Source organism: Cucurbita moschata, unplaced genomic scaffold (assembly GCF_002738365.1).
Source record: "Cucurbita moschata cultivar Rifu unplaced genomic scaffold, Cmos_1.0 Cmo_Scf00032, whole genome shotgun sequence".
Taxonomy (NCBI): Eukaryota; Viridiplantae; Streptophyta; class Magnoliopsida; order Cucurbitales; family Cucurbitaceae; genus Cucurbita; species Cucurbita moschata.
The window spans coordinates 1,132,329-1,156,432 of record NW_019268548.1 but is presented as its reverse complement, the minus strand read 5'-3'; the positions used below and the strand labels follow the sequence as shown (position 1 = coordinate 1,156,432).

General features: G+C 42.3%; 1 protein-coding gene and 4 non-coding genes across 5 annotated transcripts; 1 reads left to right on the top strand and 4 right to left on the bottom strand.

Annotated features, from left to right (window-relative positions):
* Window positions 1-128: 128 nt before the first annotated feature.
* LOC111430028 (aluminum-activated malate transporter 9-like) lies at window positions 129-23,553 on the bottom strand. Its single transcript, XM_023066138.1, has 6 exons — window positions 23,121-23,553; window positions 2,840-2,977; window positions 1,559-1,828; window positions 1,334-1,470; window positions 1,113-1,259; window positions 129-897 (listed from the first exon to the last, which is right to left on the bottom strand). The coding sequence occupies exons 1-6, from the start codon at window positions 23,482-23,484 to the stop codon at window positions 232-234; spliced, it is 1,722 nt and encodes a 573-aa protein (XP_022921906.1). The 5' UTR covers window positions 23,485-23,553; the 3' UTR covers window positions 129-231.
* Window positions 3,890-4,025, top strand: LOC111430157. The gene has a single exon (XR_002708289.1). It is a non-coding gene; the product is annotated as a small nucleolar RNA Z247 (small nucleolar RNA).
* Window positions 6,378-6,513, bottom strand: LOC111430155. Its single transcript, XR_002708288.1, has one exon. It is a non-coding gene; the product is annotated as a small nucleolar RNA Z247 (small nucleolar RNA).
* LOC111430163 lies at window positions 10,801-10,936 on the bottom strand. Its single transcript, XR_002708295.1, has one exon. It is a non-coding gene; the product is annotated as a small nucleolar RNA Z247 (small nucleolar RNA).
* On the bottom strand, window positions 22,155-22,290 carry LOC111430162. The gene has a single exon (XR_002708294.1). It is a non-coding gene; the product is annotated as a small nucleolar RNA Z247 (small nucleolar RNA).
* Window positions 23,554-24,104: the final 551 nt, after the last annotated feature.

Genomic DNA, 24,104 nt, shown 5'->3' with positions numbered 1-24,104 from the left:
ATTCTGTCCTTGGGCATCATGCAGTGGAGAAGACATGAGCCCAAAAGAAGGCATAGCTTGAGAGAAATAGGAAGATTTCATTCGAGGAATCAACATCATAAGCTTTAAGTTAAAAGGGAAGATTTGATTCATATTTTAAACTTTATACAATCTATAACATACTGATAGCAGTATGTAGCTAATTCATCAGGATTCATCCTCTCAACATCTTTGGCCGACTAACACTACTATCTAACACTCGGGCGCTTTCGATGTTTCCCGTTCCATAGGGTCCTTAAACTTAGCTTTCTTACTTAGCTCTTCAAAAGAGTCGACAACGTTTTGCAGCCTTGCAACAAATTCAATCAACAGGGAAGTAAACGTAGCTAACGACAATGCGCTCGCATTTTCGTATGTTTTCGATTCTTCTTCGTGGATTACTCCATTTGGTTTGTTTGAAACCTGTGCTGGCCATGACCCCAGTTTCTTGAACATTTTGTTCGTGGGGGGAAATGCAGCAGCTTGTACAGAGTTGATGTCTGATGGCATAGGGTCATTCCAAGTTTTAGGGACTGGGAAGGCCCTTAGATCAAGCACAGCTTCACTGAGGGACCTGTATTCATGAAACCTTGTTTCCTCATCGTCCAAGTTCAGCAATTCTTGGGACCGTCCTACGTCATCGTCGTCGTCGTGATGATTGCCAATTTCCCAGCTCTCTGAATTCACCAGAAGATAGGATTTTGCATCGATCTTCTTTTGCAGCTCTTCTGCAGCATCATGTACTTCAGAGAGTATGGCTGCTGAATCTAATGTCTCCATCTTCTTTAACTTGTTTCCAAGCTCGTGCAAGACTTTAGCGCCTTCGTAGCTTACCCTCCGGAGCTCGTTTCCGAATACATGTCGTCTTTCCGCTGGAGCCTGCACATCCAAAACCAATGGAGGGGAAAGTAAAACTATAGCACACAACTATTGTTTATACAAACAAATCTGAAAAACAGAACTTTTCAATAACAAATTTGATAACTTCCCAAATGGACAGATTAACAAAGATTCAGATCATTTAGTAAGTTTATGAATAGATATTGACAATGACTCAATGTGAATGTGAAGTTTGAGCATCAAAGCCAAAGTACCTGTATTTCTGATAGTATACATCCATGCAATCCCATGATAGCAAAGGCACAATGCCTCAGTGCACCAGCTACTTCAACATAGTTTTTCCATGGATATTTAAGCATTTTGTACCGACCGTGTGGCGGTTCCCAGATTGCAAATCCCATCTGTATTTGTGTTTGTTCTTATTTTTCTTGAAGGTGAAATAAAAAAAAACCAGCACAATGTCCATGAAACTCACCAGAGACTCCTCTTGACTCATAGACTCCATAGCTGACCTGTAGCCTTTGTACAAAGGATCATCAGATGCTTGGTAAGTAAGGATTTTCGAAGGTATTCGCTCGTACTCGACACAATTAAGGTAGCTATCAACACATCCTAAATGAAGGGAAAGTAGCTAAGCAGAAACGTTCGCAAGAGATTTGATATCATAAGTAAATTTAAGTAATGCAAGCAGCTAACCAACCTTCTAAGGATGCTGCAACGCCTGCAAAGTTTTTCACTACAAGATTGTGTAGATCCTCGCCAGCCCAAATGGGGTAAATGCATATGTTTACAACCAAACACACTCCAGCGCCAAGCGCAATGAGCAAGAATCTTGTGATGGCTGTATGGATAAAATCTCTAGTCCTATATCCCGACACCATTATGAAACAGTACGTTAACAAGAAGACCCGAAATCCATATTCATAAGGCTTCATTGTGGGATATAGCTTAGCATAAGTAGCAAAGAATCCTGCAAACATCATAAAGCCACTGTGAAAAATTGAAGTATGATATTGTCCACTTTCAGCATAAGCTCTCGTAGATTTACTTTTGGTTTCTCCAAAAGTCCTCGTAACAATGGAGATGTATTCTTTACTTATAAACCTATGAAATTCTACACTGGTTGGGGTGAAGAACGAAATACTTTTATAAAGGTGTGGAAATCTTCCCTGATAGACCTTTTTAAAAATCTTGAGGGAAAACTTGAAAGGTAAAGTCCAAAGAGGACAATATCTGCAAGGGGTAGGTCTGAGCCGTTACAAATGGTATCAGAGCCAGACACCAGGCGATGTGTCAGTGAGGAGGTTGTTCCCCCAAAGGGGAGTAGACATGAGGCGATGTGCTAATAACGATGCTAGGCCCCGAAGGAGGTGGATTTGGTGGGGGTCCCACAACACTGGGCGATGTGTCAACAAGGAGGTTGTTCCCCCGAAGGGGGTCGACATGAGGCGGTGTGCCAGTAAAAATGCTAGGCCCCAAATGGAGGTGGGTTTGGTGGGGTCCCACAACACCGGGCAATGTGCTAGCAAGGAGGCTGTTTCTCCAAAGGGGGTAGACACGAGGCAGTGTACCAGTGTAAGAATGCTGGCCCCGAAGGGGTGGATTTGGTGGGGTCCCACAACACCGGGCAATGTGCTAGCAAGGAGGCTGTTTCTCCAAAGGGGGTAGACACGAGGCAGTGTGCCAGTGTAAGAATGCTGGCCCCGAAGGGGTGGATTTGGTGGGGTCCCACATCGATGAGAGAAAGGAATGAGTGTCAGCGAGGAAGCTAGGCCCTGATGGGAGGTCGATTGTGAGATCCCACAATCCCACAATCCCACATTGGTTGGGGAGGAAAACAAAACACCCTTGATAAGGATGTGGAAACCATTCCCTAACGATCTTCCCGGGCGGTGGGTCTGGCCATTACAAAACCCATGATCTAGTGGACGTAGGACTTCTCTCCCAACAATCATGATATCAAATTATTAGAAAAACAGACCTGTGATGAAGATACTGATAGCAACCACAAGCTCTTCCCACTCTCCAGCAAGAACTGATAATCCAGCCATTCCCAATGCAAGACCTGCAGCTGAAAGCGTGCCCAATCCACGGTTCAATCCTTTGCTTAGCGTTGCTCCTACAGACAGAATCGTCATTTTGTTCCAATAAGCAAACAGATTGTGGCCGAAGAGCGCAAAGAACTACGTTTAGAGCATTGTCCGTCCCATGTCCGATTGACACCAAACTTGGCGAGCATTCATATTTCATATGGACGGACTTAACTCCCGAACCGCATGACCAAATTCCTTCCGGAACCTCGACTTTTGAGGTTAAGGCCCGGGGCCCTACCCGGCCCTTCAACAAGCCTATCTTGTCCTTCATGTCTATGCTGATGTCTCTGTTATGCTTGTGTCTCAACATGTCTTGGATCTATTAGTTAATCTTTTGCCAATATAAATAGAATATGTCCTCAATAGTGTGAGGCACAGTTTTGCATAAACTTGATATGGTATCAGAGCCGAAATAAGATCCACGAGATCCATAGCCTCTGCTGTTAGACATGTCAATCCCAAACAACACAATGTCTTCTCCGTCGATCAGTCAGGTGATTAGTGTTAAGCTTACACAAGAAAATTATCTACTGTGGTCTACCCAAATCCTTCCCTACTTGCGTAGCCAAAACCTTGTTGGTTTTGTGGATGGATCCATGCCTGCACCAAGCCAGACGATCGCCGTTGAACCAAGTGAAGAAACAGGGAATCGCAAAATTATCATCAACCCTGAGTTCACAGTCTGGTACCCCCAGGACCAGCTGGTACTCAGCCTCATCAACTCATCAGTCACTGAGGAGGTTCTCAGCACGATGGTTGGAATCACCACTGCACGAGAAGCCTGGATTACGCTGGAGCGACAATTTGCTTCCACATCTCGAGCAAGAGCAATGCAGATCCGTATGGAACTCTCTACTATCCAGAAAAAGGACATGACAATTGCTGACTACTTTCGTAAAGTAAAACATCTTGGTGATACACTTGCTGCCATTGGCAAGCGAATAGAGGATGAAGAACTCATCGCCTACATGCTGCAAGGACTTGGTCCAGATTATGATCCTCTAGTCACAAGCATTACAACCAGAACAGATGTATACACTGTCAGCGACGTGTATGCTCACATGCTGAGCTATGAGATGCGGCACTTGCGTAAGGGTACATTTGAGCAACTTTCATCTGCTAACAATGTCAATAGGATATCCATTCGTGGAGGTGCCAATGGAGGTCGAGGTAGTCGCGGTCGTAGTCGTCAGTTAAATAGTGGTCATGGACAATCAAGGCGTACTGTGAACAATCCTGGACGTCAACCATCAAAGACACAAAGCAGCTCAGGCATTGTCTGTCAGATTTGTGGTAAGCCCAATCACGATGCTTTGCAATGCTGGCACAGATTTGATCAGGCATATCAAGCCGAAAATAATCTCAAACAAGCAGCTTTGGCAACAAGTGGATACACTAGTGACACAAACTGGTATGTTGACACTGGAGCCACAGATCATATCACCAATGACCTAGAGAGGCTTACCACCAGAGAACGCTACACTGGCACCGACCAAATTCAGGTTGCAAATGGCGCAGGTTTGTCTATCTCTCATATTGGGAATTCATTAATTTCTGGTTCATCTCTTGTTCTGAAACATATCCTATATGTTCCTAAAATCAATAAGCACCTAATTTCAGTACAAAGACTAGCATCTGATAATAATGCTGTTGTAGAATTTCACCCAAACTATTTTTTGGTTAAGGACCGAGTCACGAAGAAACTCCTGCTCCACGGTAGATGTAAGAATGGCCTATACGTTCTACCGCATAATTTCAGTCAAGCCTTGCTGACAGCCAAACTTTCGAAAGAACAATGGCACAGAAGGCTAGGGCACCCTGCATCTCCAATTACCATTAGAATTCTACAAGATAATAATTTAGCTATAGATACTAATATTCCCTCTTCCTCAATTTGTAATGCTTGTCAATTAGGGAAAGCACATCAATTGCCATTTGGTTCTTCTCAGCATGTATCTACAGCACCCCTTCAATTAATTCACACTGATGTATGGGGTCCATCCATTGCGTCAGTAAATAATTCCAAATATTATGTTTCCTTTGTTGATGATTTTAGTCGTTATGTTTGGATTTACTTTCTGAGATGCAAATCTGATGTTGAGTCTGTGTTCCTTCAATTTCAAAAACATGTTGAAACTATGCTAAATACCAAAATTCGCTCCGTCCAATCAGATTGGGGGGGTGAATACCATCGGTTACACAATTATTTCAAATCCACAGGCATTGAACATCATATCTCCTGTCCTCACACACACCAGCAGAATGGGTTAGTCGAAAGAAAACACAGACACATTGTAGAAACTGGCCTTGCTTTACTCGCTCAAGCCAACATGCCTCTATCCTACTGGGATGAAGCTTTCAACACAGCTTGCTTTCTTATAAATAGAATGCCCAGCCGAACCATACAACAAGACACACCACTTCATAAATTGTTTGGTAAAAGTCCAGACTACTCCATGCTTAGGGTGTTTGGCTGTGCTTGCTGGCCTAATTTAAGGCCTTACAACAACAAGAAACTGAGTTTCAGAACTACTAGATGTATATTCTTGGGTTATAGTTCTTCTCATAAGGGATATAAATGCTTAAATAGAAGTACAGGACGTATTTACATCTCTAGAGACGTGGTTTTCGATGAAAATATTTTTCCTTTTGAAGAATCTAAGCCACCAAACAAAACCACAAATCCACATCATCCTGTTCTACTTCCAGCCTTAGCCAAACTTGCTAATTTTTACACTGAAAATGCTCTTACAGATATTGAACCAGTTGTTAGTAATTCCCATATGAATGATGGTCAAACTGATAATATTGCTAGTGACAACTTGTCTGGTGTCAGCTTATCTTCTGCAGATAATACAAGAAGTTCAGAGGAAATTGCAGAATATGAAGCTGAGAGCAGTTCGATCAATGCTCAAAACCAAACTCATGAACATGTGTCTGATCAACCAACTGAAGCAGCTAGTCAACATCCAATGCGAACAAGGTTGAGAAATAACATTGTACAAGCTAAACAATTCACTGATGGAACTATCAGATATTCAGAAACCTCAAGAAAATTCGCAAGCGCTGTAACTATCACAACTCCGATCATAGAGACTGCTACTGAACCTCGAAACCTGCAGGAAGCCATGCAACATCCAAGATGGAGAGGAGCAATGAATGATGAGCTCTCAGCGCTAAAACGAAATGCCACTTGGGATCTAGTTCCACCCAAACCTGGAATAAATCTCATTGATAGTAAATGGGTGTATAAAGTGAAAAGAAAAGCAGATGGGTCAGTTGAAAGATTAAAAGCAAGATTAGTTGCCAAAGGATTCAAGCAAAGATTTGGTGTTGATTACACTGATACTTTTAGCCCTGTGATCCTATTGACATTGTTAGCAGATGAAAGTTGCTCAAATGTACCCTTACGCAAGTGCCGCATCTCATAGCTCAGCATGTGAGCATACACGTCGCTGACAGTGTATACATCTGTTCTGGTTGTAATGCTTGTGACTAGAGGATCATAATCTGGACCAAGTCCTTGCAGCATGTAGGCGATGAGTTCTTCATCCTCTATTCGCTTGCCAATGGCAGCAAGTGTATCACCAAGATGTTTTACTTTACGAAAGTAGTCAGCAATTGTCATGTCCTTTTTCTGGATAGTAGAGAGTTCCATACGGATCTGCATTGCTCTTGCTCGAGATGTGGAAGCAAATTGTCGCTCCAGCGTAATCCAGGCTTCTCGTGCAGTGGTGATTCCAACCATCGTGCTGAGAACCTCCTCAGTGACTGATGAGTTGATGAGGCTGAGTACCAGCTGGTCCTGGGGGTACCAGACTGTGAACTCAGGGTTGATGATAATTTTGCGATTCCCTGTTTCTTCACTTGGTTCAACGGCGATCGTCTGGCTTGGTGCAGGCATGGATCCATCCACAAAACCAACAAGGTTTTGGCTACGCAAGTAGGGAAGGATTTGGGTAGACCACAGTAGATAATTTTCTTGTGTAAGCTTAACACTAATCACCTGACTGATCGACGGAGAAGACATTGTGTTGTTTGGGATTGACATGTCTAACAGCAGAGGCTATGGATCTCGTGGATCTTATTTCGGCTCTGATACCATATCAAGTTTATGCAAAACTGTGCCTCACACTATTGAGGACATATTCTATTTATATTGGCAAAAGATTAACTAATAGATCCGATTTCATAGGAAACTAACGAAGTAAGCCTATTCTTATGGCATGACTAACTTCAAGCTATTCTAATGGATTGACCAATTCTAACAGTCCCCTTCAATCCCAACAAGTCTTGTACATGTTGAGATTGTTACAATGTGTAGTAAAAGGAGTTTTAGACAGTGGTTTTGTCAGGATATCAGCTACTTGATCACTTGATGAAATGAACCGAACTTCCATTGCTTTACGTGCTACTTGTTCTCGAACAAAATGAAAATCAACTTCAATATGTTTCGTTCTAGCATGAAATACTGGATTTGAAGTTAAATATGTAGCTCCGAGGTTGTCACACCAGAGGCGAGGAGCCTTTGATTGATACACGCCCAGTTCCTTCAGTAATGACTTGATCCAAATCATTTCTGCAGTAAGATTCGCAATGGCCTTGTATTCTGCTTCGGTGCTTGATCTTGACACTGTAGCCTGTTTTCTGGAACTCCATGAGATTAGATTTGCTCCAAGAAATACAGCAAAGCCGCTAGTTGAACGTCGATCATCGGGACAACCAGCCCAATCAGCATCAGAAAACCCCGACAACATCATGGTTGATTTCTGAATTTTCACTCCTAATGCTAGTGTGCCTTTAACATAACGAAGAATTCTCTTCACAGCACCCCAATGAGCATCAGTAGGTGTATGAAGATATTGACACACTTTATTGACAGCAAATGCCAAATCAGGCCTAGTCATTGTCAAATATTGTAGTGCTCCCACTGTACTTCTGTATTTGAATTGTTCTTCAGCTGATAAGGGTATTCCTTGTTCTCTGAATAATTTTTCAGCAGAACCCATTGGTGTAGACATAGGTTTGCATTTTTCCATGTTTACTCTTTTCAACAAATCTAAGGCATATCGTCTCTGTGACAGTATGATACCATCTCGTGTTTTCTTGACTTCAATACCCAGAAAATACTCAAGACCACCCAAATCTTTTACTGCAAAATCTATTTTCAATTTCTGAATCAACCTTTCGGTTGCTTGATCAGAGGAGCTCACAATAATTATATCATCAACATAGATGAGCATATAGATAGTTATCTCTCTGTTTTTGAGAATAAAAAGAGATGAATCAGCTACTGAAGCCTTGAAGCCTAACTCAATAAGTTTTCCAGTCAACCTTGAATGCCAAGCTTTTGGGGCTTGTTTCAGGCCATAAAGGGCTTTCTTGAGCTTGCATATGTAATTCTTTGGTTTGGCTGAGTCTTGAAATCCTGGTGGTTGTCGCATGTACACTTCCTCTTTCAGAATTCCATGCAAAAATGCATTTTGGATATCAACTTGTCTCATATTCCAGCCCTTGGTTACTGCTAGCGAAAGAATGACCCTGATTGTTGACGGTTTGATCACAGGGCTAAAAGTATCAGTGTAATCAACACCAAATCTTTGCTTGAATCCTTTGGCAACTAATCTTGCTTTTAATCTTTCAACTGACCCATCTGCTTTTCTTTTCACTTTATACACCCATTTACTATCAATGAGATTTATTCCAGGTTTGGGTGGAACTAGATCCCAAGTGGCATTTCGTTTTAGCGCTGAGAGCTCATCATTCATTGCTCCTCTCCATCTTGGATGTTGCATGGCTTCCTGCAGGTTTCGAGGTTCAGTAGCAGTCTCTATGATCGGAGTTGTGATAGTTACAGCGCTTGCGAATTTTCTTGAGGTTTCTGAATATCTGATAGTTCCATCAGTGAATTGTTTAGCTTGTACAATGTTATTTCTCAACCTTGTTCGCATTGGATGTTGACTAGCTGCTTCAGTTGGTTGATCAGACACATGTTCATGAGTTTGGTTTTGAGCATTGATCGAACTGCTCTCAGCTTCATATTCTGCAATTTCCTCTGAACTTCTTGTATTATCTGCAGAAGATAAGCTGACACCAGACAAGTTGTCACTAGCAATATTATCAGTTTGACCATCATTCATATGGGAATTACTAACAACTGGTTCAATATCTGTAAGAGCATTTTCAGTGTAAAAATTAGCAAGTTTGGCTAAGGCTGGAAGTAGAACAGGATGATGTGGATTTGTGGTTTTGTTTGGTGGCTTAGATTCTTCAAAAGGAAAAATATTTTCATCGAAAACCACGTCTCTAGAGATGTAAATACGTCCTGTACTTCTATTTAAGCATTTATATCCCTTATGAGAAGAACTATAACCCAAGAATATACATCTAGTAGTTCTGAAACTCAGTTTCTTGTTGTTGTAAGGCCTTAAATTAGGCCAGCAAGCACAGCCAAACACCCTAAGCATGGAGTAGTCTGGACTTTTACCAAACAATTTATGAAGTGGTGTGTCTTGTTGTATGGTTCGGCTGGGCATTCTATTTATAAGAAAGCAAGCTGTGTTGAAAGCTTCATCCCAGTAGGATAGAGGCATGTTGGCTTGAGCGAGTAAAGCAAGGCCAGTTTCTACAATGTGTCTGTGTTTTCTTTCGACTAACCCATTCTGCTGGTGTGTGTGAGGACAGGAGATATGATGTTCAATGCCTGTGGATTTGAAATAATTGTGTAACCGATGGTATTCACCCCCCCAATCTGATTGGACGGAGCGAATTTTGGTATTTAGCATAGTTTCAACATGTTTTTGAAATTGAAGGAACACAGACTCAACATCAGATTTGCATCTCAGAAAGTAAATCCAAACATAACGACTAAAATCATCAACAAAGGAAACATAATATTTGGAATTATTTACTGACGCAATGGATGGACCCCATACATCAGTGTGAATTAATTGAAGGGGTGCTGTAGATACATGCTGAGAAGAACCAAATGGCAATTGATGTGCTTTCCCTAATTGACAAGCATTACAAATTGAGGAAGAGGGAATATTAGTATCTATAGCTAAATTATTATCTTGTAGAATTCTAATGGTAATTGGAGATGCAGGGTGCCCTAGCCTTCTGTGCCATTGTTCTTTCGAAAGTTTGGCTGTCAGCAAGGCTTGACTGAAATTATGCGGTAGAACGTATAGGCCATTCTTACATCTACCGTGGAGCAGGAGTTTCTTCGTGACTCGGTCCTTAACCAAAAAATAGTTTGGGTGAAATTCTACAACAGCATTATTATCAGATGCTAGTCTTTGTACTGAAATTAGGTGCTTATTGATTTTAGGAACATATAGGATATGTTTCAGAACAAGAGATGAACCAGAAATTAATGAATTCCCAATATGAGAGATAGACAAACCTGCGCCATTTGCAACCTGAATTTGGTCGGTGCCAGTGTAGCGTTCTCTGGTGGTAAGCCTCTCTAGGTCATTGGTGATATGATCTGTGGCTCCAGTGTCAACATACCAGTTTGTGTCACTAGTGTATCCACTTGTTGCCAAAGCTGCTTGTTTGAGATTATTTTCGGCTTGATATGCCTGATCAAATCTGTGCCAGCATTGCAAAGCATCGTGATTGGGCTTACCACAAATCTGACAGACAATGCCTGAGCTGCTTTGTGTCTTTGATGGTTGACGTCCAGGATTGTTCACAGTACGCCTTGATTGTCCATGACCACTATTTAACTGACGACTACGACCGCGACTACCTCGACCTCCATTGGCACCTCCACGAATGGATATCCTATTGACATTGTTAGCAGATGAAAGTTGCTCAAATGTACCCTTACGCAAGTGCCGCATCTCATAGCTCAGCATGTGAGCATACACGTCGCTGACAGTGTATACATCTGTTCTGGTTGTAATGCTTGTGACTAGAGGATCATAATCTGGACCAAGTCCTTGCAGCATGTAGGCGATGAGTTCTTCATCCTCTATTCGCTTGCCAATGGCAGCAAGTGTATCACCAAGATGTTTTACTTTACGAAAGTAGTCAGCAATTGTCGAAGCAAATTGTCGCTCCAGCGTAATCCAGGCTTCTCGTGCAGTGGTGATTCCAACCATCGTGCTGAGAACCTCCTCAGTGACTGATGAGTTGATGAGGCTGAGTACCAGCTGGTCCTGGGGGTACCAGACTGTGAACTCAGGGTTGATGATAATTTTGCGATTCCCTGTTTCTTCACTTGGTTCAACGGCGATCGTCTGGCTTGGTGCAGGCATGGATCCATCCACAAAACCAACAAGGTTTTGGCTACGCAAGTAGGGAAGGATTTGGGTAGACCACAGTAGATAATTTTCTTGTGTAAGCTTAACACTAATCACCTGACTGATCGACGGAGAAGACATTGTGTTGTTTGGGATTGACATGTCTAACAGCAGAGGCTATGGATCTCGTGGATCTTATTTCGGCTCTGATACCATATCAAGTTTATGCAAAACTGTGCCTCACACTATTGAGGACATATTCTATTTATATTGGCAAAAGATTAACTAATAGATCCGATTTCATAGGAAACTAACGAAGTAAGCCTATTCTTATGGCATGACTAACTTCAAGCTATTCTAATGGATTGACCAATTCTAACAGTCCCCTTCAATCCCAACAAGTCTTGTACATGTTGAGATTGTTACAATGTGTAGTAAAAGGAGTTTTAGACAGTGGTTTTGTCAGGATATCAGCTACTTGATCACTTGATGAAATGAACCGAACTTCCATTGCTTTACGTGCTACTTGTTCTCGAACAAAATGAAAATCAACTTCAATATGTTTCGTTCTAGCATGAAATACTGGATTTGAAGTTAAATATGTAGCTCCGAGGTTGTCACACCAGAGGCGAGGAGCCTTTGATTGATACACGCCCAGTTCCTTCAGTAATGACTTGATCCAAATCATTTCTGCAGTAAGATTCGCAATGGCCTTGTATTCTGCTTCGGTGCTTGATCTTGACACTGTAGCCTGTTTTCTGGAACTCCATGAGATTAGATTTGCTCCAAGAAATACAGCAAAGCCGCTAGTTGAACGTCGATCATCGGGACAACCAGCCCAATCAGCATCAGAAAACCCCGACAACATCATGGTTGATTTCTGAATTTTCACTCCTAATGCTAGTGTGCCTTTAACATAACGAAGAATTCTCTTCACAGCACCCCAATGAGCATCAGTAGGTGTATGAAGATATTGACACACTTTATTGACAGCAAATGCCAAATCAGGCCTAGTCATTGTCAAATATTGTAGTGCTCCCACTGTACTTCTGTATTTGAATTGTTCTTCAGCTGATAAGGGTATTCCTTGTTCTCTGAATAATTTTTCAGCAGAACCCATTGGTGTAGACATAGGTTTGCATTTTTCCATGTTTACTCTTTTCAACAAATCTAAGGCATATCGTCTCTGTGACAGTATGATACCATCTCGTGTTTTCTTGACTTCAATACCCAGAAAATACTCAAGACCACCCAAATCTTTTACTGCAAAATCTATTTTCAATTTCTGAATCAACCTTTCGGTTGCTTGATCAGAGGAGCTCACAATAATTATATCATCAACATAGATGAGCATATAGATAGTTATCTCTCTGTTTTTGAGAATAAAAAGAGATGAATCAGCTACTGAAGCCTTGAAGCCTAACTCAATAAGTTTTCCAGTCAACCTTGAATGCCAAGCTTTTGGGGCTTGTTTCAGGCCATAAAGGGCTTTCTTGAGCTTGCATATGTAATTCTTTGGTTTGGCTGAGTCTTGAAATCCTGGTGGTTGTCGCATGTACACTTCCTCTTTCAGAATTCCATGCAAAAATGCATTTTGGATATCAACTTGTCTCATATTCCAGCCCTTGGTTACTGCTAGCGAAAGAATGACCCTGATTGTTGACGGTTTGATCACAGGGCTAAAAGTATCAGTGTAATCAACACCAAATCTTTGCTTGAATCCTTTGGCAACTAATCTTGCTTTTAATCTTTCAACTGACCCATCTGCTTTTCTTTTCACTTTATACACCCATTTACTATCAATGAGATTTATTCCAGGTTTGGGTGGAACTAGATCCCAAGTGGCATTTCGTTTTAGCGCTGAGAGCTCATCATTCATTGCTCCTCTCCATCTTGGATGTTGCATGGCTTCCTGCAGGTTTCGAGGTTCAGTAGCAGTCTCTATGATCGGAGTTGTGATAGTTACAGCGCTTGCGAATTTTCTTGAGGTTTCTGAATATCTGATAGTTCCATCAGTGAATTGTTTAGCTTGTACAATGTTATTTCTCAACCTTGTTCGCATTGGATGTTGACTAGCTGCTTCAGTTGGTTGATCAGACACATGTTCATGAGTTTGGTTTTGAGCATTGATCGAACTGCTCTCAGCTTCATATTCTGCAATTTCCTCTGAACTTCTTGTATTATCTGCAGAAGATAAGCTGACACCAGACAAGTTGTCACTAGCAATATTATCAGTTTGACCATCATTCATATGGGAATTACTAACAACTGGTTCAATATCTGTAAGAGCATTTTCAGTGTAAAAACTAGCAAGTTTGGCTAAGGCTGGAAGTAGAACAGGATGATGTGGATTTGTGGTTTTGTTTGGTGGCTTAGATTCTTCAAAAGGAAAAATATTTTCATCGAAAACCACGTCTCTAGAGATGTAAATACGTCCTGTACTTCTATTTAAGCATTTATATCCCTTATGAGAAGAACTATAACCCAAGAATATACATCTAGTAGTTCTGAAACTCAGTTTCTTGTTGTTGTAAGGCCTTAAATTAGGCCAGCAAGCACAGCCAAACACCCTAAGCATGGAGTAGTCTGGACTTTTACCAAACAATTTATGAAGTGGTGTGTCTTGTTGTATGGTTCGGCTGGGCATTCTATTTATAAGAAAGCAAGCTGTGTTGAAAGCTTCATCCCAGTAGGATAGAGGCATGTTGGCTTGAGCGAGTAAAGCAAGGCCAGTTTCTACAATGTGTCTGTGTTTTCTTTCGACTAACCCATTCTGCTGGTGTGTGTGAGGACAGGAGATATGATGTTCAATGCCTGTGGATTTGAAATAATTGTGTAACCGATGGTATTCACCCCCCCAATCTGATTGGACGGAGCGAATTTTGGTATTTAGCATAGTTTCAACATGTTTTTGAAATTGAAGGAACACAGACTCAACATCAGATTTGCATCTCAGAAAGTAAATCCAAACATAACGACTAAAATCATCAACAAAGGAAACATAATATTTGGAATTATTTACTGACGCAATGGATGGACCCCATACATCAGTGTGAATTAATTGAAGGGGTGCTGTAGATACATGCTGAGAAGAACCAAATGGCAATTGATGTGCTTTCCCTAATTGACAAGCATTACAAATTGAGGAAGAGGGAATATTAGTATCTATAGCTAAATTATTATCTTGTAGAATTCTAATGGTAATTGGAGATGCAGGGTGCCCTAGCCTTCTGTGCCATTGTTCTTTCGAAAGTTTGGCTGTCAGCAAGGCTTGACTGAAATTATGCGGTAGAACGTATAGGCCATTCTTACATCTACCGTGGAGCAGGAGTTTCTTCGTGACTCGGTCCTCGTGGTGATTGTTGACCAGAGCATTCATATTTCATATGGACGGACTTAACTCCCGAACCGCATGACCAAATTCCTTCCGAAACCTCGACTTTTGAGGTTAAGGCCCGGGGCCCTACCCGGCCCTTCAACAAGCCTATCTTGTCCTTCATGTCTATGCTGATGTCTCTGTTATGCTTGTGTCTCAACATGTCTTCAATGCCCACTTTGCGTGGTGGTGTGTTGGATGATGCATCGTCCTCCTCGATCGCATCATGGCATTCTTCTACGTTGACCCGCATATGGCCGGATGGGCGTCTCTTGAGGGACACCCCTTTGCTTGTCATGGCGTGAGGGTCACAACCTACTCTCTTCATAGTAAGGTTGTGACATTCTCCCCCACTTAACTTAGTCATCGTCCTCGATGACTTACTCGGGTCACAATCATATTACGGATTGTGACATTCTCCCCTACTTGATTTAGTCATCGTCCTGGATGACTTTCTCGGGCGCGTTCGCCCCACCTATTGTGAAGTTCTCCCCCACTCAATCTCGGCATCGTCCCGATGACGATCCGACTCTTTGTCTGTTGGCGACTTGACTCGCTGGATTTGGTTGTGCTTCAGAAAAATCTTCTATTGTTGAGCACCTGACGATCTTTTGTCATAATGCTCTCCCTGCTGACGTCTTATGCCAACTTGGGACAAGTTCGAGTGGATGCTTCTGACTTCTCTTTTGTCAGGTGGCACCACGTTCTGACTCTTGACTTGGTCAGTTGTTGGGTGAACTTGTCCTCACTTAGGCTTGTTCCTTTATCTACAGCTATCCCCATTCGGACCTATTTCTGTTGTTCGCCCATCTTGGACTCGGCCACCGAGACTCGCAACGTAGACGTGACTCTTCAGCGTTTGCCATAGTTGTGGGTGAGGCTGACTCTCTTTGCAGACACTCACCAGACAAGTATGGACTTCAGAGGGCACTTTTGCCCTATTTTGGCCAACTTGGCCCCAGTGTGTGCATCCTCTTTGGATCACATAAACTAGTGCACCCCTCGGGGTGGGGCTCGCAAGCCCAGCCGCGACACTCTTTGGTTGCGACCACTTCTCCTATGAATTAATTCACCCCCTTGAGGTGGGCTCGAAAGCCCGGCCACAACCCTCTTTGGTTGCGACCACTCCTCCTATTGAGCAAAGTCAACTCTTTGACAGTCTCTTCCGTTGTTGGCGCTAACTTTCGGCCAACTCTTTGTATTTTGTCACATCGTGTGACTATTGTTGTGCGTGAACTTCCAGCTTGTTGCTCACTTCCCGAGCGGATACTGGTCTTGACATCTGTTGGTGGAGTCATCCACCCTAGGCACAAGGTGGTGACTCAAGGAATACACGTGTGCTCGTATGTCCGAGCACCTTTACGGGGTGAGAGACTTATTGATGTTGCTCTTCCCCGCTCGAACTCAGCTGCCTCTTTGCAGCAAGGTCGTCCCCCCATAAGGACTCACGTTGTATACGGCTCTTCCACTCGGCCGACGTTTGTCTCTTCTTGGCTCTCGGCTTCTCTGCTTGCAACCACTGACACTATTCCTCCAATGTGAATGGTTCTTTGGAAGGCACCGTCATGGTGCTTTCTGTTTCATCTGTCTTGTCTACTTCGAAACTGCAAGCTCTTCTCAGGTGAGCTTGGTTTTTGCTTGACGGGTAGATCTTCCCATATTGAGGTGTCGACACACGACACTAATGAATTTCAGGTAGTCTTGGCTTCAACCCCCAACTGATTATAATTCTGACCGGCAACTGTCCTGCCCATTACGGCACTCTTGACACACTTGCAAGGTCTTCGATCAACTCTTGGGTTTGTTTCTCTTGACTATCTTGCCCGACTAGACACACAAAGTGTGGCTCTGATACCAACTGTCACGGTCCTACATTCTTGACCGTGCGGCGTCGTGATCTATACATGCTCACGACCAGCCTTAAGGGGAATTAAGCCCCATTATATTTTTCGCCCCGGCTTTGTGGCTTCGTCGGACCTTAGGCGAATGGGCGTCTCTTGAGGGACGCCCCTTTGCTTGTCATGGCGTGAGGGTCACAACCTACTCTCTTCATAGTAAGGTTGTGACATTCTCCCCCACTTAACTCAAAAATATAATGGGGCTTAATTCCCCTTAAGGCTGGTCGTGAGCGTGTATAGATCACGACGCCGCACGGTCAAAGATATAGGACCGTGACAGTTGGTATCAGAGCCACACTTTGTGTGTCTAGTCGGGCAAGACAGTCGAGAGAAATGAACCCAAGAGTTGATCGAAGACCTTGCAAGTGTGTCAAGAGTGCCGAAGTGGGCAGGACAGTTGCCGGTCAGAATTATAATCAGTTGGGGGTCGAAGCCAAGACTACCCGAAATTCATTAGTGTCGTATGTCGACACCTCAATATGGGTAGATCTACCCGTCAAGCAAAACCAAGCTCACCTGACAAGAGCTTGCAGTTCCGAAGTAAGACAAAGCAGCTGAAACAGAAAGCACCATGATGGTGCCTTCCAAAGAACCATTCACAGTAGAGGAATAGTGTCAGTGGTTGCAAGCAGAGAAGCCGAGAGTCAAAGAAGACAAGCGTCGGCCGAGTGCAAAAAAAACCGTATACAATGTAAGTCCTTATGGGGGGACGACTTTACTGCAAAGAGGCAGCTGACTTCAAGCGGGGGAGAGCAACCTCAATAAGTCTCTCACCCCGTAAAGGTGCTCGGACATACGAGCACACGTGTATTCCTTGAGTCACCACCTTGTGCCTAGGGTGGATGACTCCACCAACAGATGTCAAGACCAGTATCCGCTCGAGAAGTGAGCAACAAGCTGGAAGTTCATGCACCAACAGTAGTCACACGATGTGACAAAATACAAAGAGTTGGCCGAAAGTAGTGCCAACAACTGAAGAGACTGTCAAAGAGTTGACTTTGCTCAATAGGAGAAGTGGTCACAACCAAAGAGTGTTGCGGCCGGGTGTCACAACCCGCAATATGATTGTGACTCGAGTAAGTCATCGAGGACGATGACTAAGTTAAGTGGGGGAGAATGTCACAACCTTACTATGAAGAGAGTAGGTTGTGACCCTCACGCCATGACAAGCAAAGGGGCGTCCCTCAAGAGACGCCCATCCGGCCATATGCGGGCCAACGTAAGAATGCCATGATGCGATCGAGGAGGACGATGCATCATCCAACACACCACCACGCAAAGTGGGCATTGAAGACATGTTGAGACACAAGCATAACAGAGACATCAGCATAGACATGAAGGACAAGATAGGCTTGTTGAAGGGCCGGGTAGGGCCCCGGGCCTTAACCTCAAAAGTCGAGGTTCCGGAAGGAATTTGGTCATGCGGTTCGGGAGTTAAGTCCGTCCATATGAAATATGAATGCTCGCCAAGTTTGGTGTCAATCGGACATGGGACGGACAATGCACGACACCGTATGACACCTCACGAAAATCATGTCTACTCCTGGTAGAATGAAAATGGCTCAAAATGTACTATAGGGGGTACCATGGTGTTAGCTCTCCACCACCCCTGGGCCCTGTGGCCTAAGTGAGCTACCCTGTGGCACATACGTGTGTCACAGTGTGGGCGAGCGTGCTGAGACGAGTGTCTCGGGGCGACTTCCTTTGAAATGGGTTTTTGAAGGACAGTACCGGACGGCACGGGTGTGCCGGTATTGCGCCCTAGCCCGCGTGTTGGAGGTTGCTACATACACCCGCTATCCGGTACGGTATCCGTAAATGACTCGGCATAGGCACGGGAGGGCCTATGCCTCGATAGAACCCGGATGGATGGATGTTCGGGAAGTCCCGATGAGATGAACGACACGCGGGCTAGGGCGCAATACCGGCACACCCTATCAAGTTTATGCAAAACTGTGCCTCACACTATTGAGGACATATTCTATTTATATTGGCAAAAGATTAACTAATAGATCCGATTTCATAGGAAACTAACGAAGTAAGCCTATTCTTATGGCATGACTAACTTCAAGCTATTCTAATGGATTGACCAATTCTAACAGTCCCCTTCAATCCCAACAAGTCTTGTACATGTTGAGATTGTTACAATGTGTAGTAAAAGGAGTTTTAGACAGTGGTTTTGTCAGGATATCAGCTACTTGATCACTTGATGAAATGAACCGAACTTCCATTGCTTTACGTGCTACTTGTTCTCGAACAAAATGAAAATCAACTTCAATATGTTTCGTTCTAGCATGAAATACTGGATTTGAAGTTAAATATGTAGCTCCGAGGTTGTCACACCAGAGGCGAGGAGCCTTTGATTGATACACGCCCAGTTCCTTCAGTAATGACTTGATCCAAATCATTTCTGCAGTAAGATTCGCAATGGCCTTGTATTCTGCTTCGGTGCTTGATCTTGACACTGTAGCCTGTTTTCTGGAACTCCATGAGATTAGATTTGCTCCAAGAAATACAGCAAAGCCGCTAGTTGAACGTCGATCATCGGGACAACCAGCCCAATCAGCATCAGAAAACCCCGACAACATCATGGTTGATTTCTGAATTTTCACTCCTAATGCTAGTGTGCCTTTAACATAACGAAGAATTCTCTTCACAGCACCCCAATGAGCATCAGTAGGTGTATGAAGATATTGACACACTTTATTGACAGCAAATGCCAAATCAGGCCTAGTCATTGTCAAATATTGTAGTGCTCCCACTGTACTTCTGTATTTGAATTGTTCTTCAGCTGATAAGGGTATTCCTTGTTCTCTGAATAATTTTTCAGCAGAACCCATTGGTGTAGACATAGGTTTGCATTTTTCCATGTTTACTCTTTTCAACAAATCTAAGGCATATCGTCTCTGTGACAGTATGATACCATCTCGTGTTTTCTTGACTTCAATACCCAGAAAATACTCAAGACCACCCAAATCTTTTACTGCAAAATCTATTTTCAATTTCTGAATCAACCTTTCGGTTGCTTGATCAGAGGAGCTCACAATAATTATATCATCAACATAGATGAGCATATAGATAGTTATCTCTCTGTTTTTGAGAATAAAAAGAGATGAATCAGCTACTGAAGCCTTGAAGCCTAACTCAATAAGTTTTCCAGTCAACCTTGAATGCCAAGCTTTTGGGGCTTGTTTCAGGCCATAAAGGGCTTTCTTGAGCTTGCATATGTAATTCTTTGGTTTGGCTGAGTCTTGAAATCCTGGTGGTTGTCGCATGTACACTTCCTCTTTCAGAATTCCATGCAAAAATGCATTTTGGATATCAACTTGTCTCATATTCCAGCCCTTGGTTACTGCTAGCGAAAGAATGACCCTGATTGTTGACGGTTTGATCACAGGGCTAAAAGTATCAGTGTAATCAACACCAAATCTTTGCTTGAATCCTTTGGCAACTAATCTTGCTTTTAATCTTTCAACTGACCCATCTGCTTTTCTTTTCACTTTATACACCCATTTACTATCAATGAGATTTATTCCAGGTTTGGGTGGAACTAGATCCCAAGTGGCATTTCGTTTTAGCGCTGAGAGCTCATCATTCATTGCTCCTCTCCATCTTGGATGTTGCATGGCTTCCTGCAGGTTTCGAGGTTCAGTAGCAGTCTCTATGATCGGAGTTGTGATAGTTACAGCGCTTGCGAATTTTCTTGAGGTTTCTGAATATCTGATAGTTCCATCAGTGAATTGTTTAGCTTGTACAATGTTATTTCTCAACCTTGTTCGCATTGGATGTTGACTAGCTGCTTCAGTTGGTTGATCAGACACATGTTCATGAGTTTGGTTTTGAGCATTGATCGAACTGCTCTCAGCTTCATATTCTGCAATTTCCTCTGAACTTCTTGTATTATCTGCAGAAGATAAGCTGACACCAGACAAGTTGTCACTAGCAATATTATCAGTTTGACCATCATTCATATGGGAATTACTAACAACTGGTTCAATATCTGTAAGAGCATTTTCAGTGTAAAAATTAGCAAGTTTGGCTAAGGCTGGAAGTAGAACAGGATGATGTGGATTTGTGGTTTTGTTTGGTGGCTTAGATTCTTCAAAAGGAAAAATATTTTCATCGAAAACCACGTCTCTAGAGATGTAAATACGTCCTGTACTTCTATTTAAGCATTTATATCCCTTATGAGAAGAACTATAACCCAAGAATATACATCTAGTAGTTCTGAAACTCAGTTTCTTGTTGTTGTAAGGCCTTAAATTAGGCCAGCAAGCACAGCCAAACACCCTAAGCATGGAGTAGTCTGGACTTTTACCAAACAATTTATGAAGTGGTGTGTCTTGTTGTATGGTTCGGCTGGGCATTCTATTTATAAGAAAGCAAGCTGTGTTGAAAGCTTCATCCCAGTAGGATAGAGGCATGTTGGCTTGAGCGAGTAAAGCAAGGCCAGTTTCTACAATGTGTCTGTGTTTTCTTTCGACTAACCCATTCTGCTGGTGTGTGTGAGGACAGGAGATATGATGTTCAATGCCTGTGGATTTGAAATAATTGTGTAACCGATGGTATTCACCCCCCCAATCTGATTGGACGGAGCGAATTTTGGTATTTAGCATAGTTTCAACATGTTTTTGAAATTGAAGGAACACAGACTCAACATCAGATTTGCATCTCAGAAAGTAAATCCAAACATAACGACTAAAATCATCAACAAAGGAAACATAATATTTGGAATTATTTACTGACGCAATGGATGGACCCCATACATCAGTGTGAATTAATTGAAGGGGTGCTGTAGATACATGCTGAGAAGAACCAAATGGCAATTGATGTGCTTTCCCTAATTGACAAGCATTACAAATTGAGGAAGAGGGAATATTAGTATCTATAGCTAAATTATTATCTTGTAGAATTCTAATGGTAATTGGAGATGCAGGGTGCCCTAGCCTTCTGTGCCATTGTTCTTTCGAAAGTTTGGCTGTCAGCAAGGCTTGACTGAAATTATGCGGTAGAACGTATAGGCCATTCTTACATCTACCGTGGAGCAGGAGTTTCTTCGTGACTCGGTCCTTAACCAAAAAATAGTTTGGGTGAAATTCTACAACAGCATTATTATCAGATGCTAGTCTTTGTACTGAAATTAGGTGCTTATTGATTTTAGGAACATATAGGATATGTTTCAGAACAAGAGATGAACCAGAAATTAATGAATTCCCAATATGAGAGATAGACAAACCTGCGCCATTTGCAACCTGAATTTGGTCGGTGCCAGTGTAGCGTTCTCTGGTGGTAAGCCTCTCTAGGTCATTGGTGATATGATCTGTGGCTCCAGTGTCAACATACCAGTTTGTGTCACTAGTGTATCCACTTGTTGCCAAAGCTGCTTGTTTGAGATTATTTTCGGCTTGATATGCCTGATCAAATCTGTGCCAGCATTGCAAAGCATCGTGATTGGGCTTACCACAAATCTGACAGACAATGCCTGAGCTGCTTTGTGTCTTTGATGGTTGACGTCCAGGATTGTTCACAGTACGCCTTGATTGTCCATGACCACTATTTAACTGACGACTACGACCGCGACTACCTCGACCTCCATTGGCACCTCCACGAATGGATATCCTATTGACATTGTTAGCAGATGAAAGTTGCTCAAATGTACCCTTACGCAAGTGCCGCATCTCATAGCTCAGCATGTGAGCATACACGTCGCTGACAGTGTATACATCTGTTCTGGTTGTAATGCTTGTGACTAGAGGATCATAATCTGGACCAAGTCCTTGCAGCATGTAGGCGATGAGTTCTTCATCCTCTATTCGCTTGCCAATGGCAGCAAGTGTATCACCAAGATGTTTTACTTTACGAAAGTAGTCAGCAATTGTCATGTCCTTTTTCTGGATAGTAGAGAGTTCCATACGGATCTGCATTGCTCTTGCTCGAGATGTGGAAGCAAATTGTCGCTCCAGCGTAATCCAGGCTTCTCGTGCAGTGGTGATTCCAACCATCGTGCTGAGAACCTCCTCAGTGACTGATGAGTTGATGAGGCTGAGTACCAGCTGGTCCTGGGGGTACCAGACTGTGAACTCAGGGTTGATGATAATTTTGCGATTCCCTGTTTCTTCACTTGGTTCAACGGCGATCGTCTGGCTTGGTGCAGGCATGGATCCATCCACAAAACCAACAAGGTTTTGGCTACGCAAGTAGGGAAGGATTTGGGTAGACCACAGTAGATAATTTTCTTGTGTAAGCTTAACACTAATCACCTGACTGATCGACGGAGAAGACATTGTGTTGTTTGGGATTGACATGTCTAACAGCAGAGGCTATGGATCTCGTGGATCTTATTTCGGCTCTGATACCATATCAAGTTTATGCAAAACTGTGCCTCACACTATTGAGGACATATTCTATTTATATTGGCAAAAGATTAACTAATAGATCCGATTTCATAGGAAACTAACGAAGTAAGCCTATTCTTATGGCATGACTAACTTCAAGCTATTCTAATGGATTGACCAATTCTAACATAGAGTACTCAAAACAGCATCAAATTCAGAGCAGGAGATAGAACAAGAGGGAATAAATCAATTAATTTAAACTAAACAAAGAACACCAACGACATAAATCATTCAAACAAAATTCAGAGTACCAATGCTAAATTCAAAGACAACGACGACAGTAAGAATGGCCCAGACGGAGTAGCGGCTGAGCTCCTCAACGGGCTGCTTGAAGAAGATCAACAAAGAAATAAGCGTGAGAGCAAGAGCCATCTTGGCAGAGAAAACAATCTTCCTCGGATCGGACACGCCCATCTGCCAAGACTTGTAAAGAACATCCTGAACGGAGCTCCATAGATTACAGATTCTATACGGAACGGAACGAAAGGAGGAGCAAAAGGAAGGATTGTCCTGGAGAGTTCCATAGATTAGGTCAGGGAATTCCTTGGCCGAAAGAAGCCGCTCCCTCTTCTCGGCGAAGCTCTGCTTGAACGAACCATATTTGGCGACCTTCATTGATAACCAAAGCTTTTGAAACGTCACAGAAATGAAAACTCAAATAGCAGAGTAAAGGTGGAAAGCGGTGATTCCCAGAAAAAGGGAGAGCAAGAGAGGGAAAAAAAATGGAATTTATAGTCGCGGGGGACGAGCGCTCCTGACTTTGATTTAATTAGCAGGGACTTCCATCATCTAACAGTTCTAAATTATTTTTTTAATTTTATTCTTCTCATTTTAAAAATATTTTACACGTTTCCAATTTTGTATTACCATAATTTTCTTGACATATTATAAATTTTTTAAAATTAATTCATCTTAGAATTAAAATTTTCTACATAGACAAAATTGAATAAAAAAATTTAAACCGTCGTAATTATTATTATAGATTTAGTTTTATAATTTCGAAACTATCTTAATATTAATTTTTAATTTTATATTTAATGGGTTTGAAATTTTTAATTTTTTAAAATTAATGGATGTATTAAATATAAATTTAAATATTTTCAATATGATAGATCATGATTTTAAAAAAATAATTACTAATATAGGTAGTTTTGATATTAAATAATGGCGAGTGTGTGTGGTCAAATGACGTGTCTCTATTTTCTTTTTAATTATATTTTATATTTAATAAATTC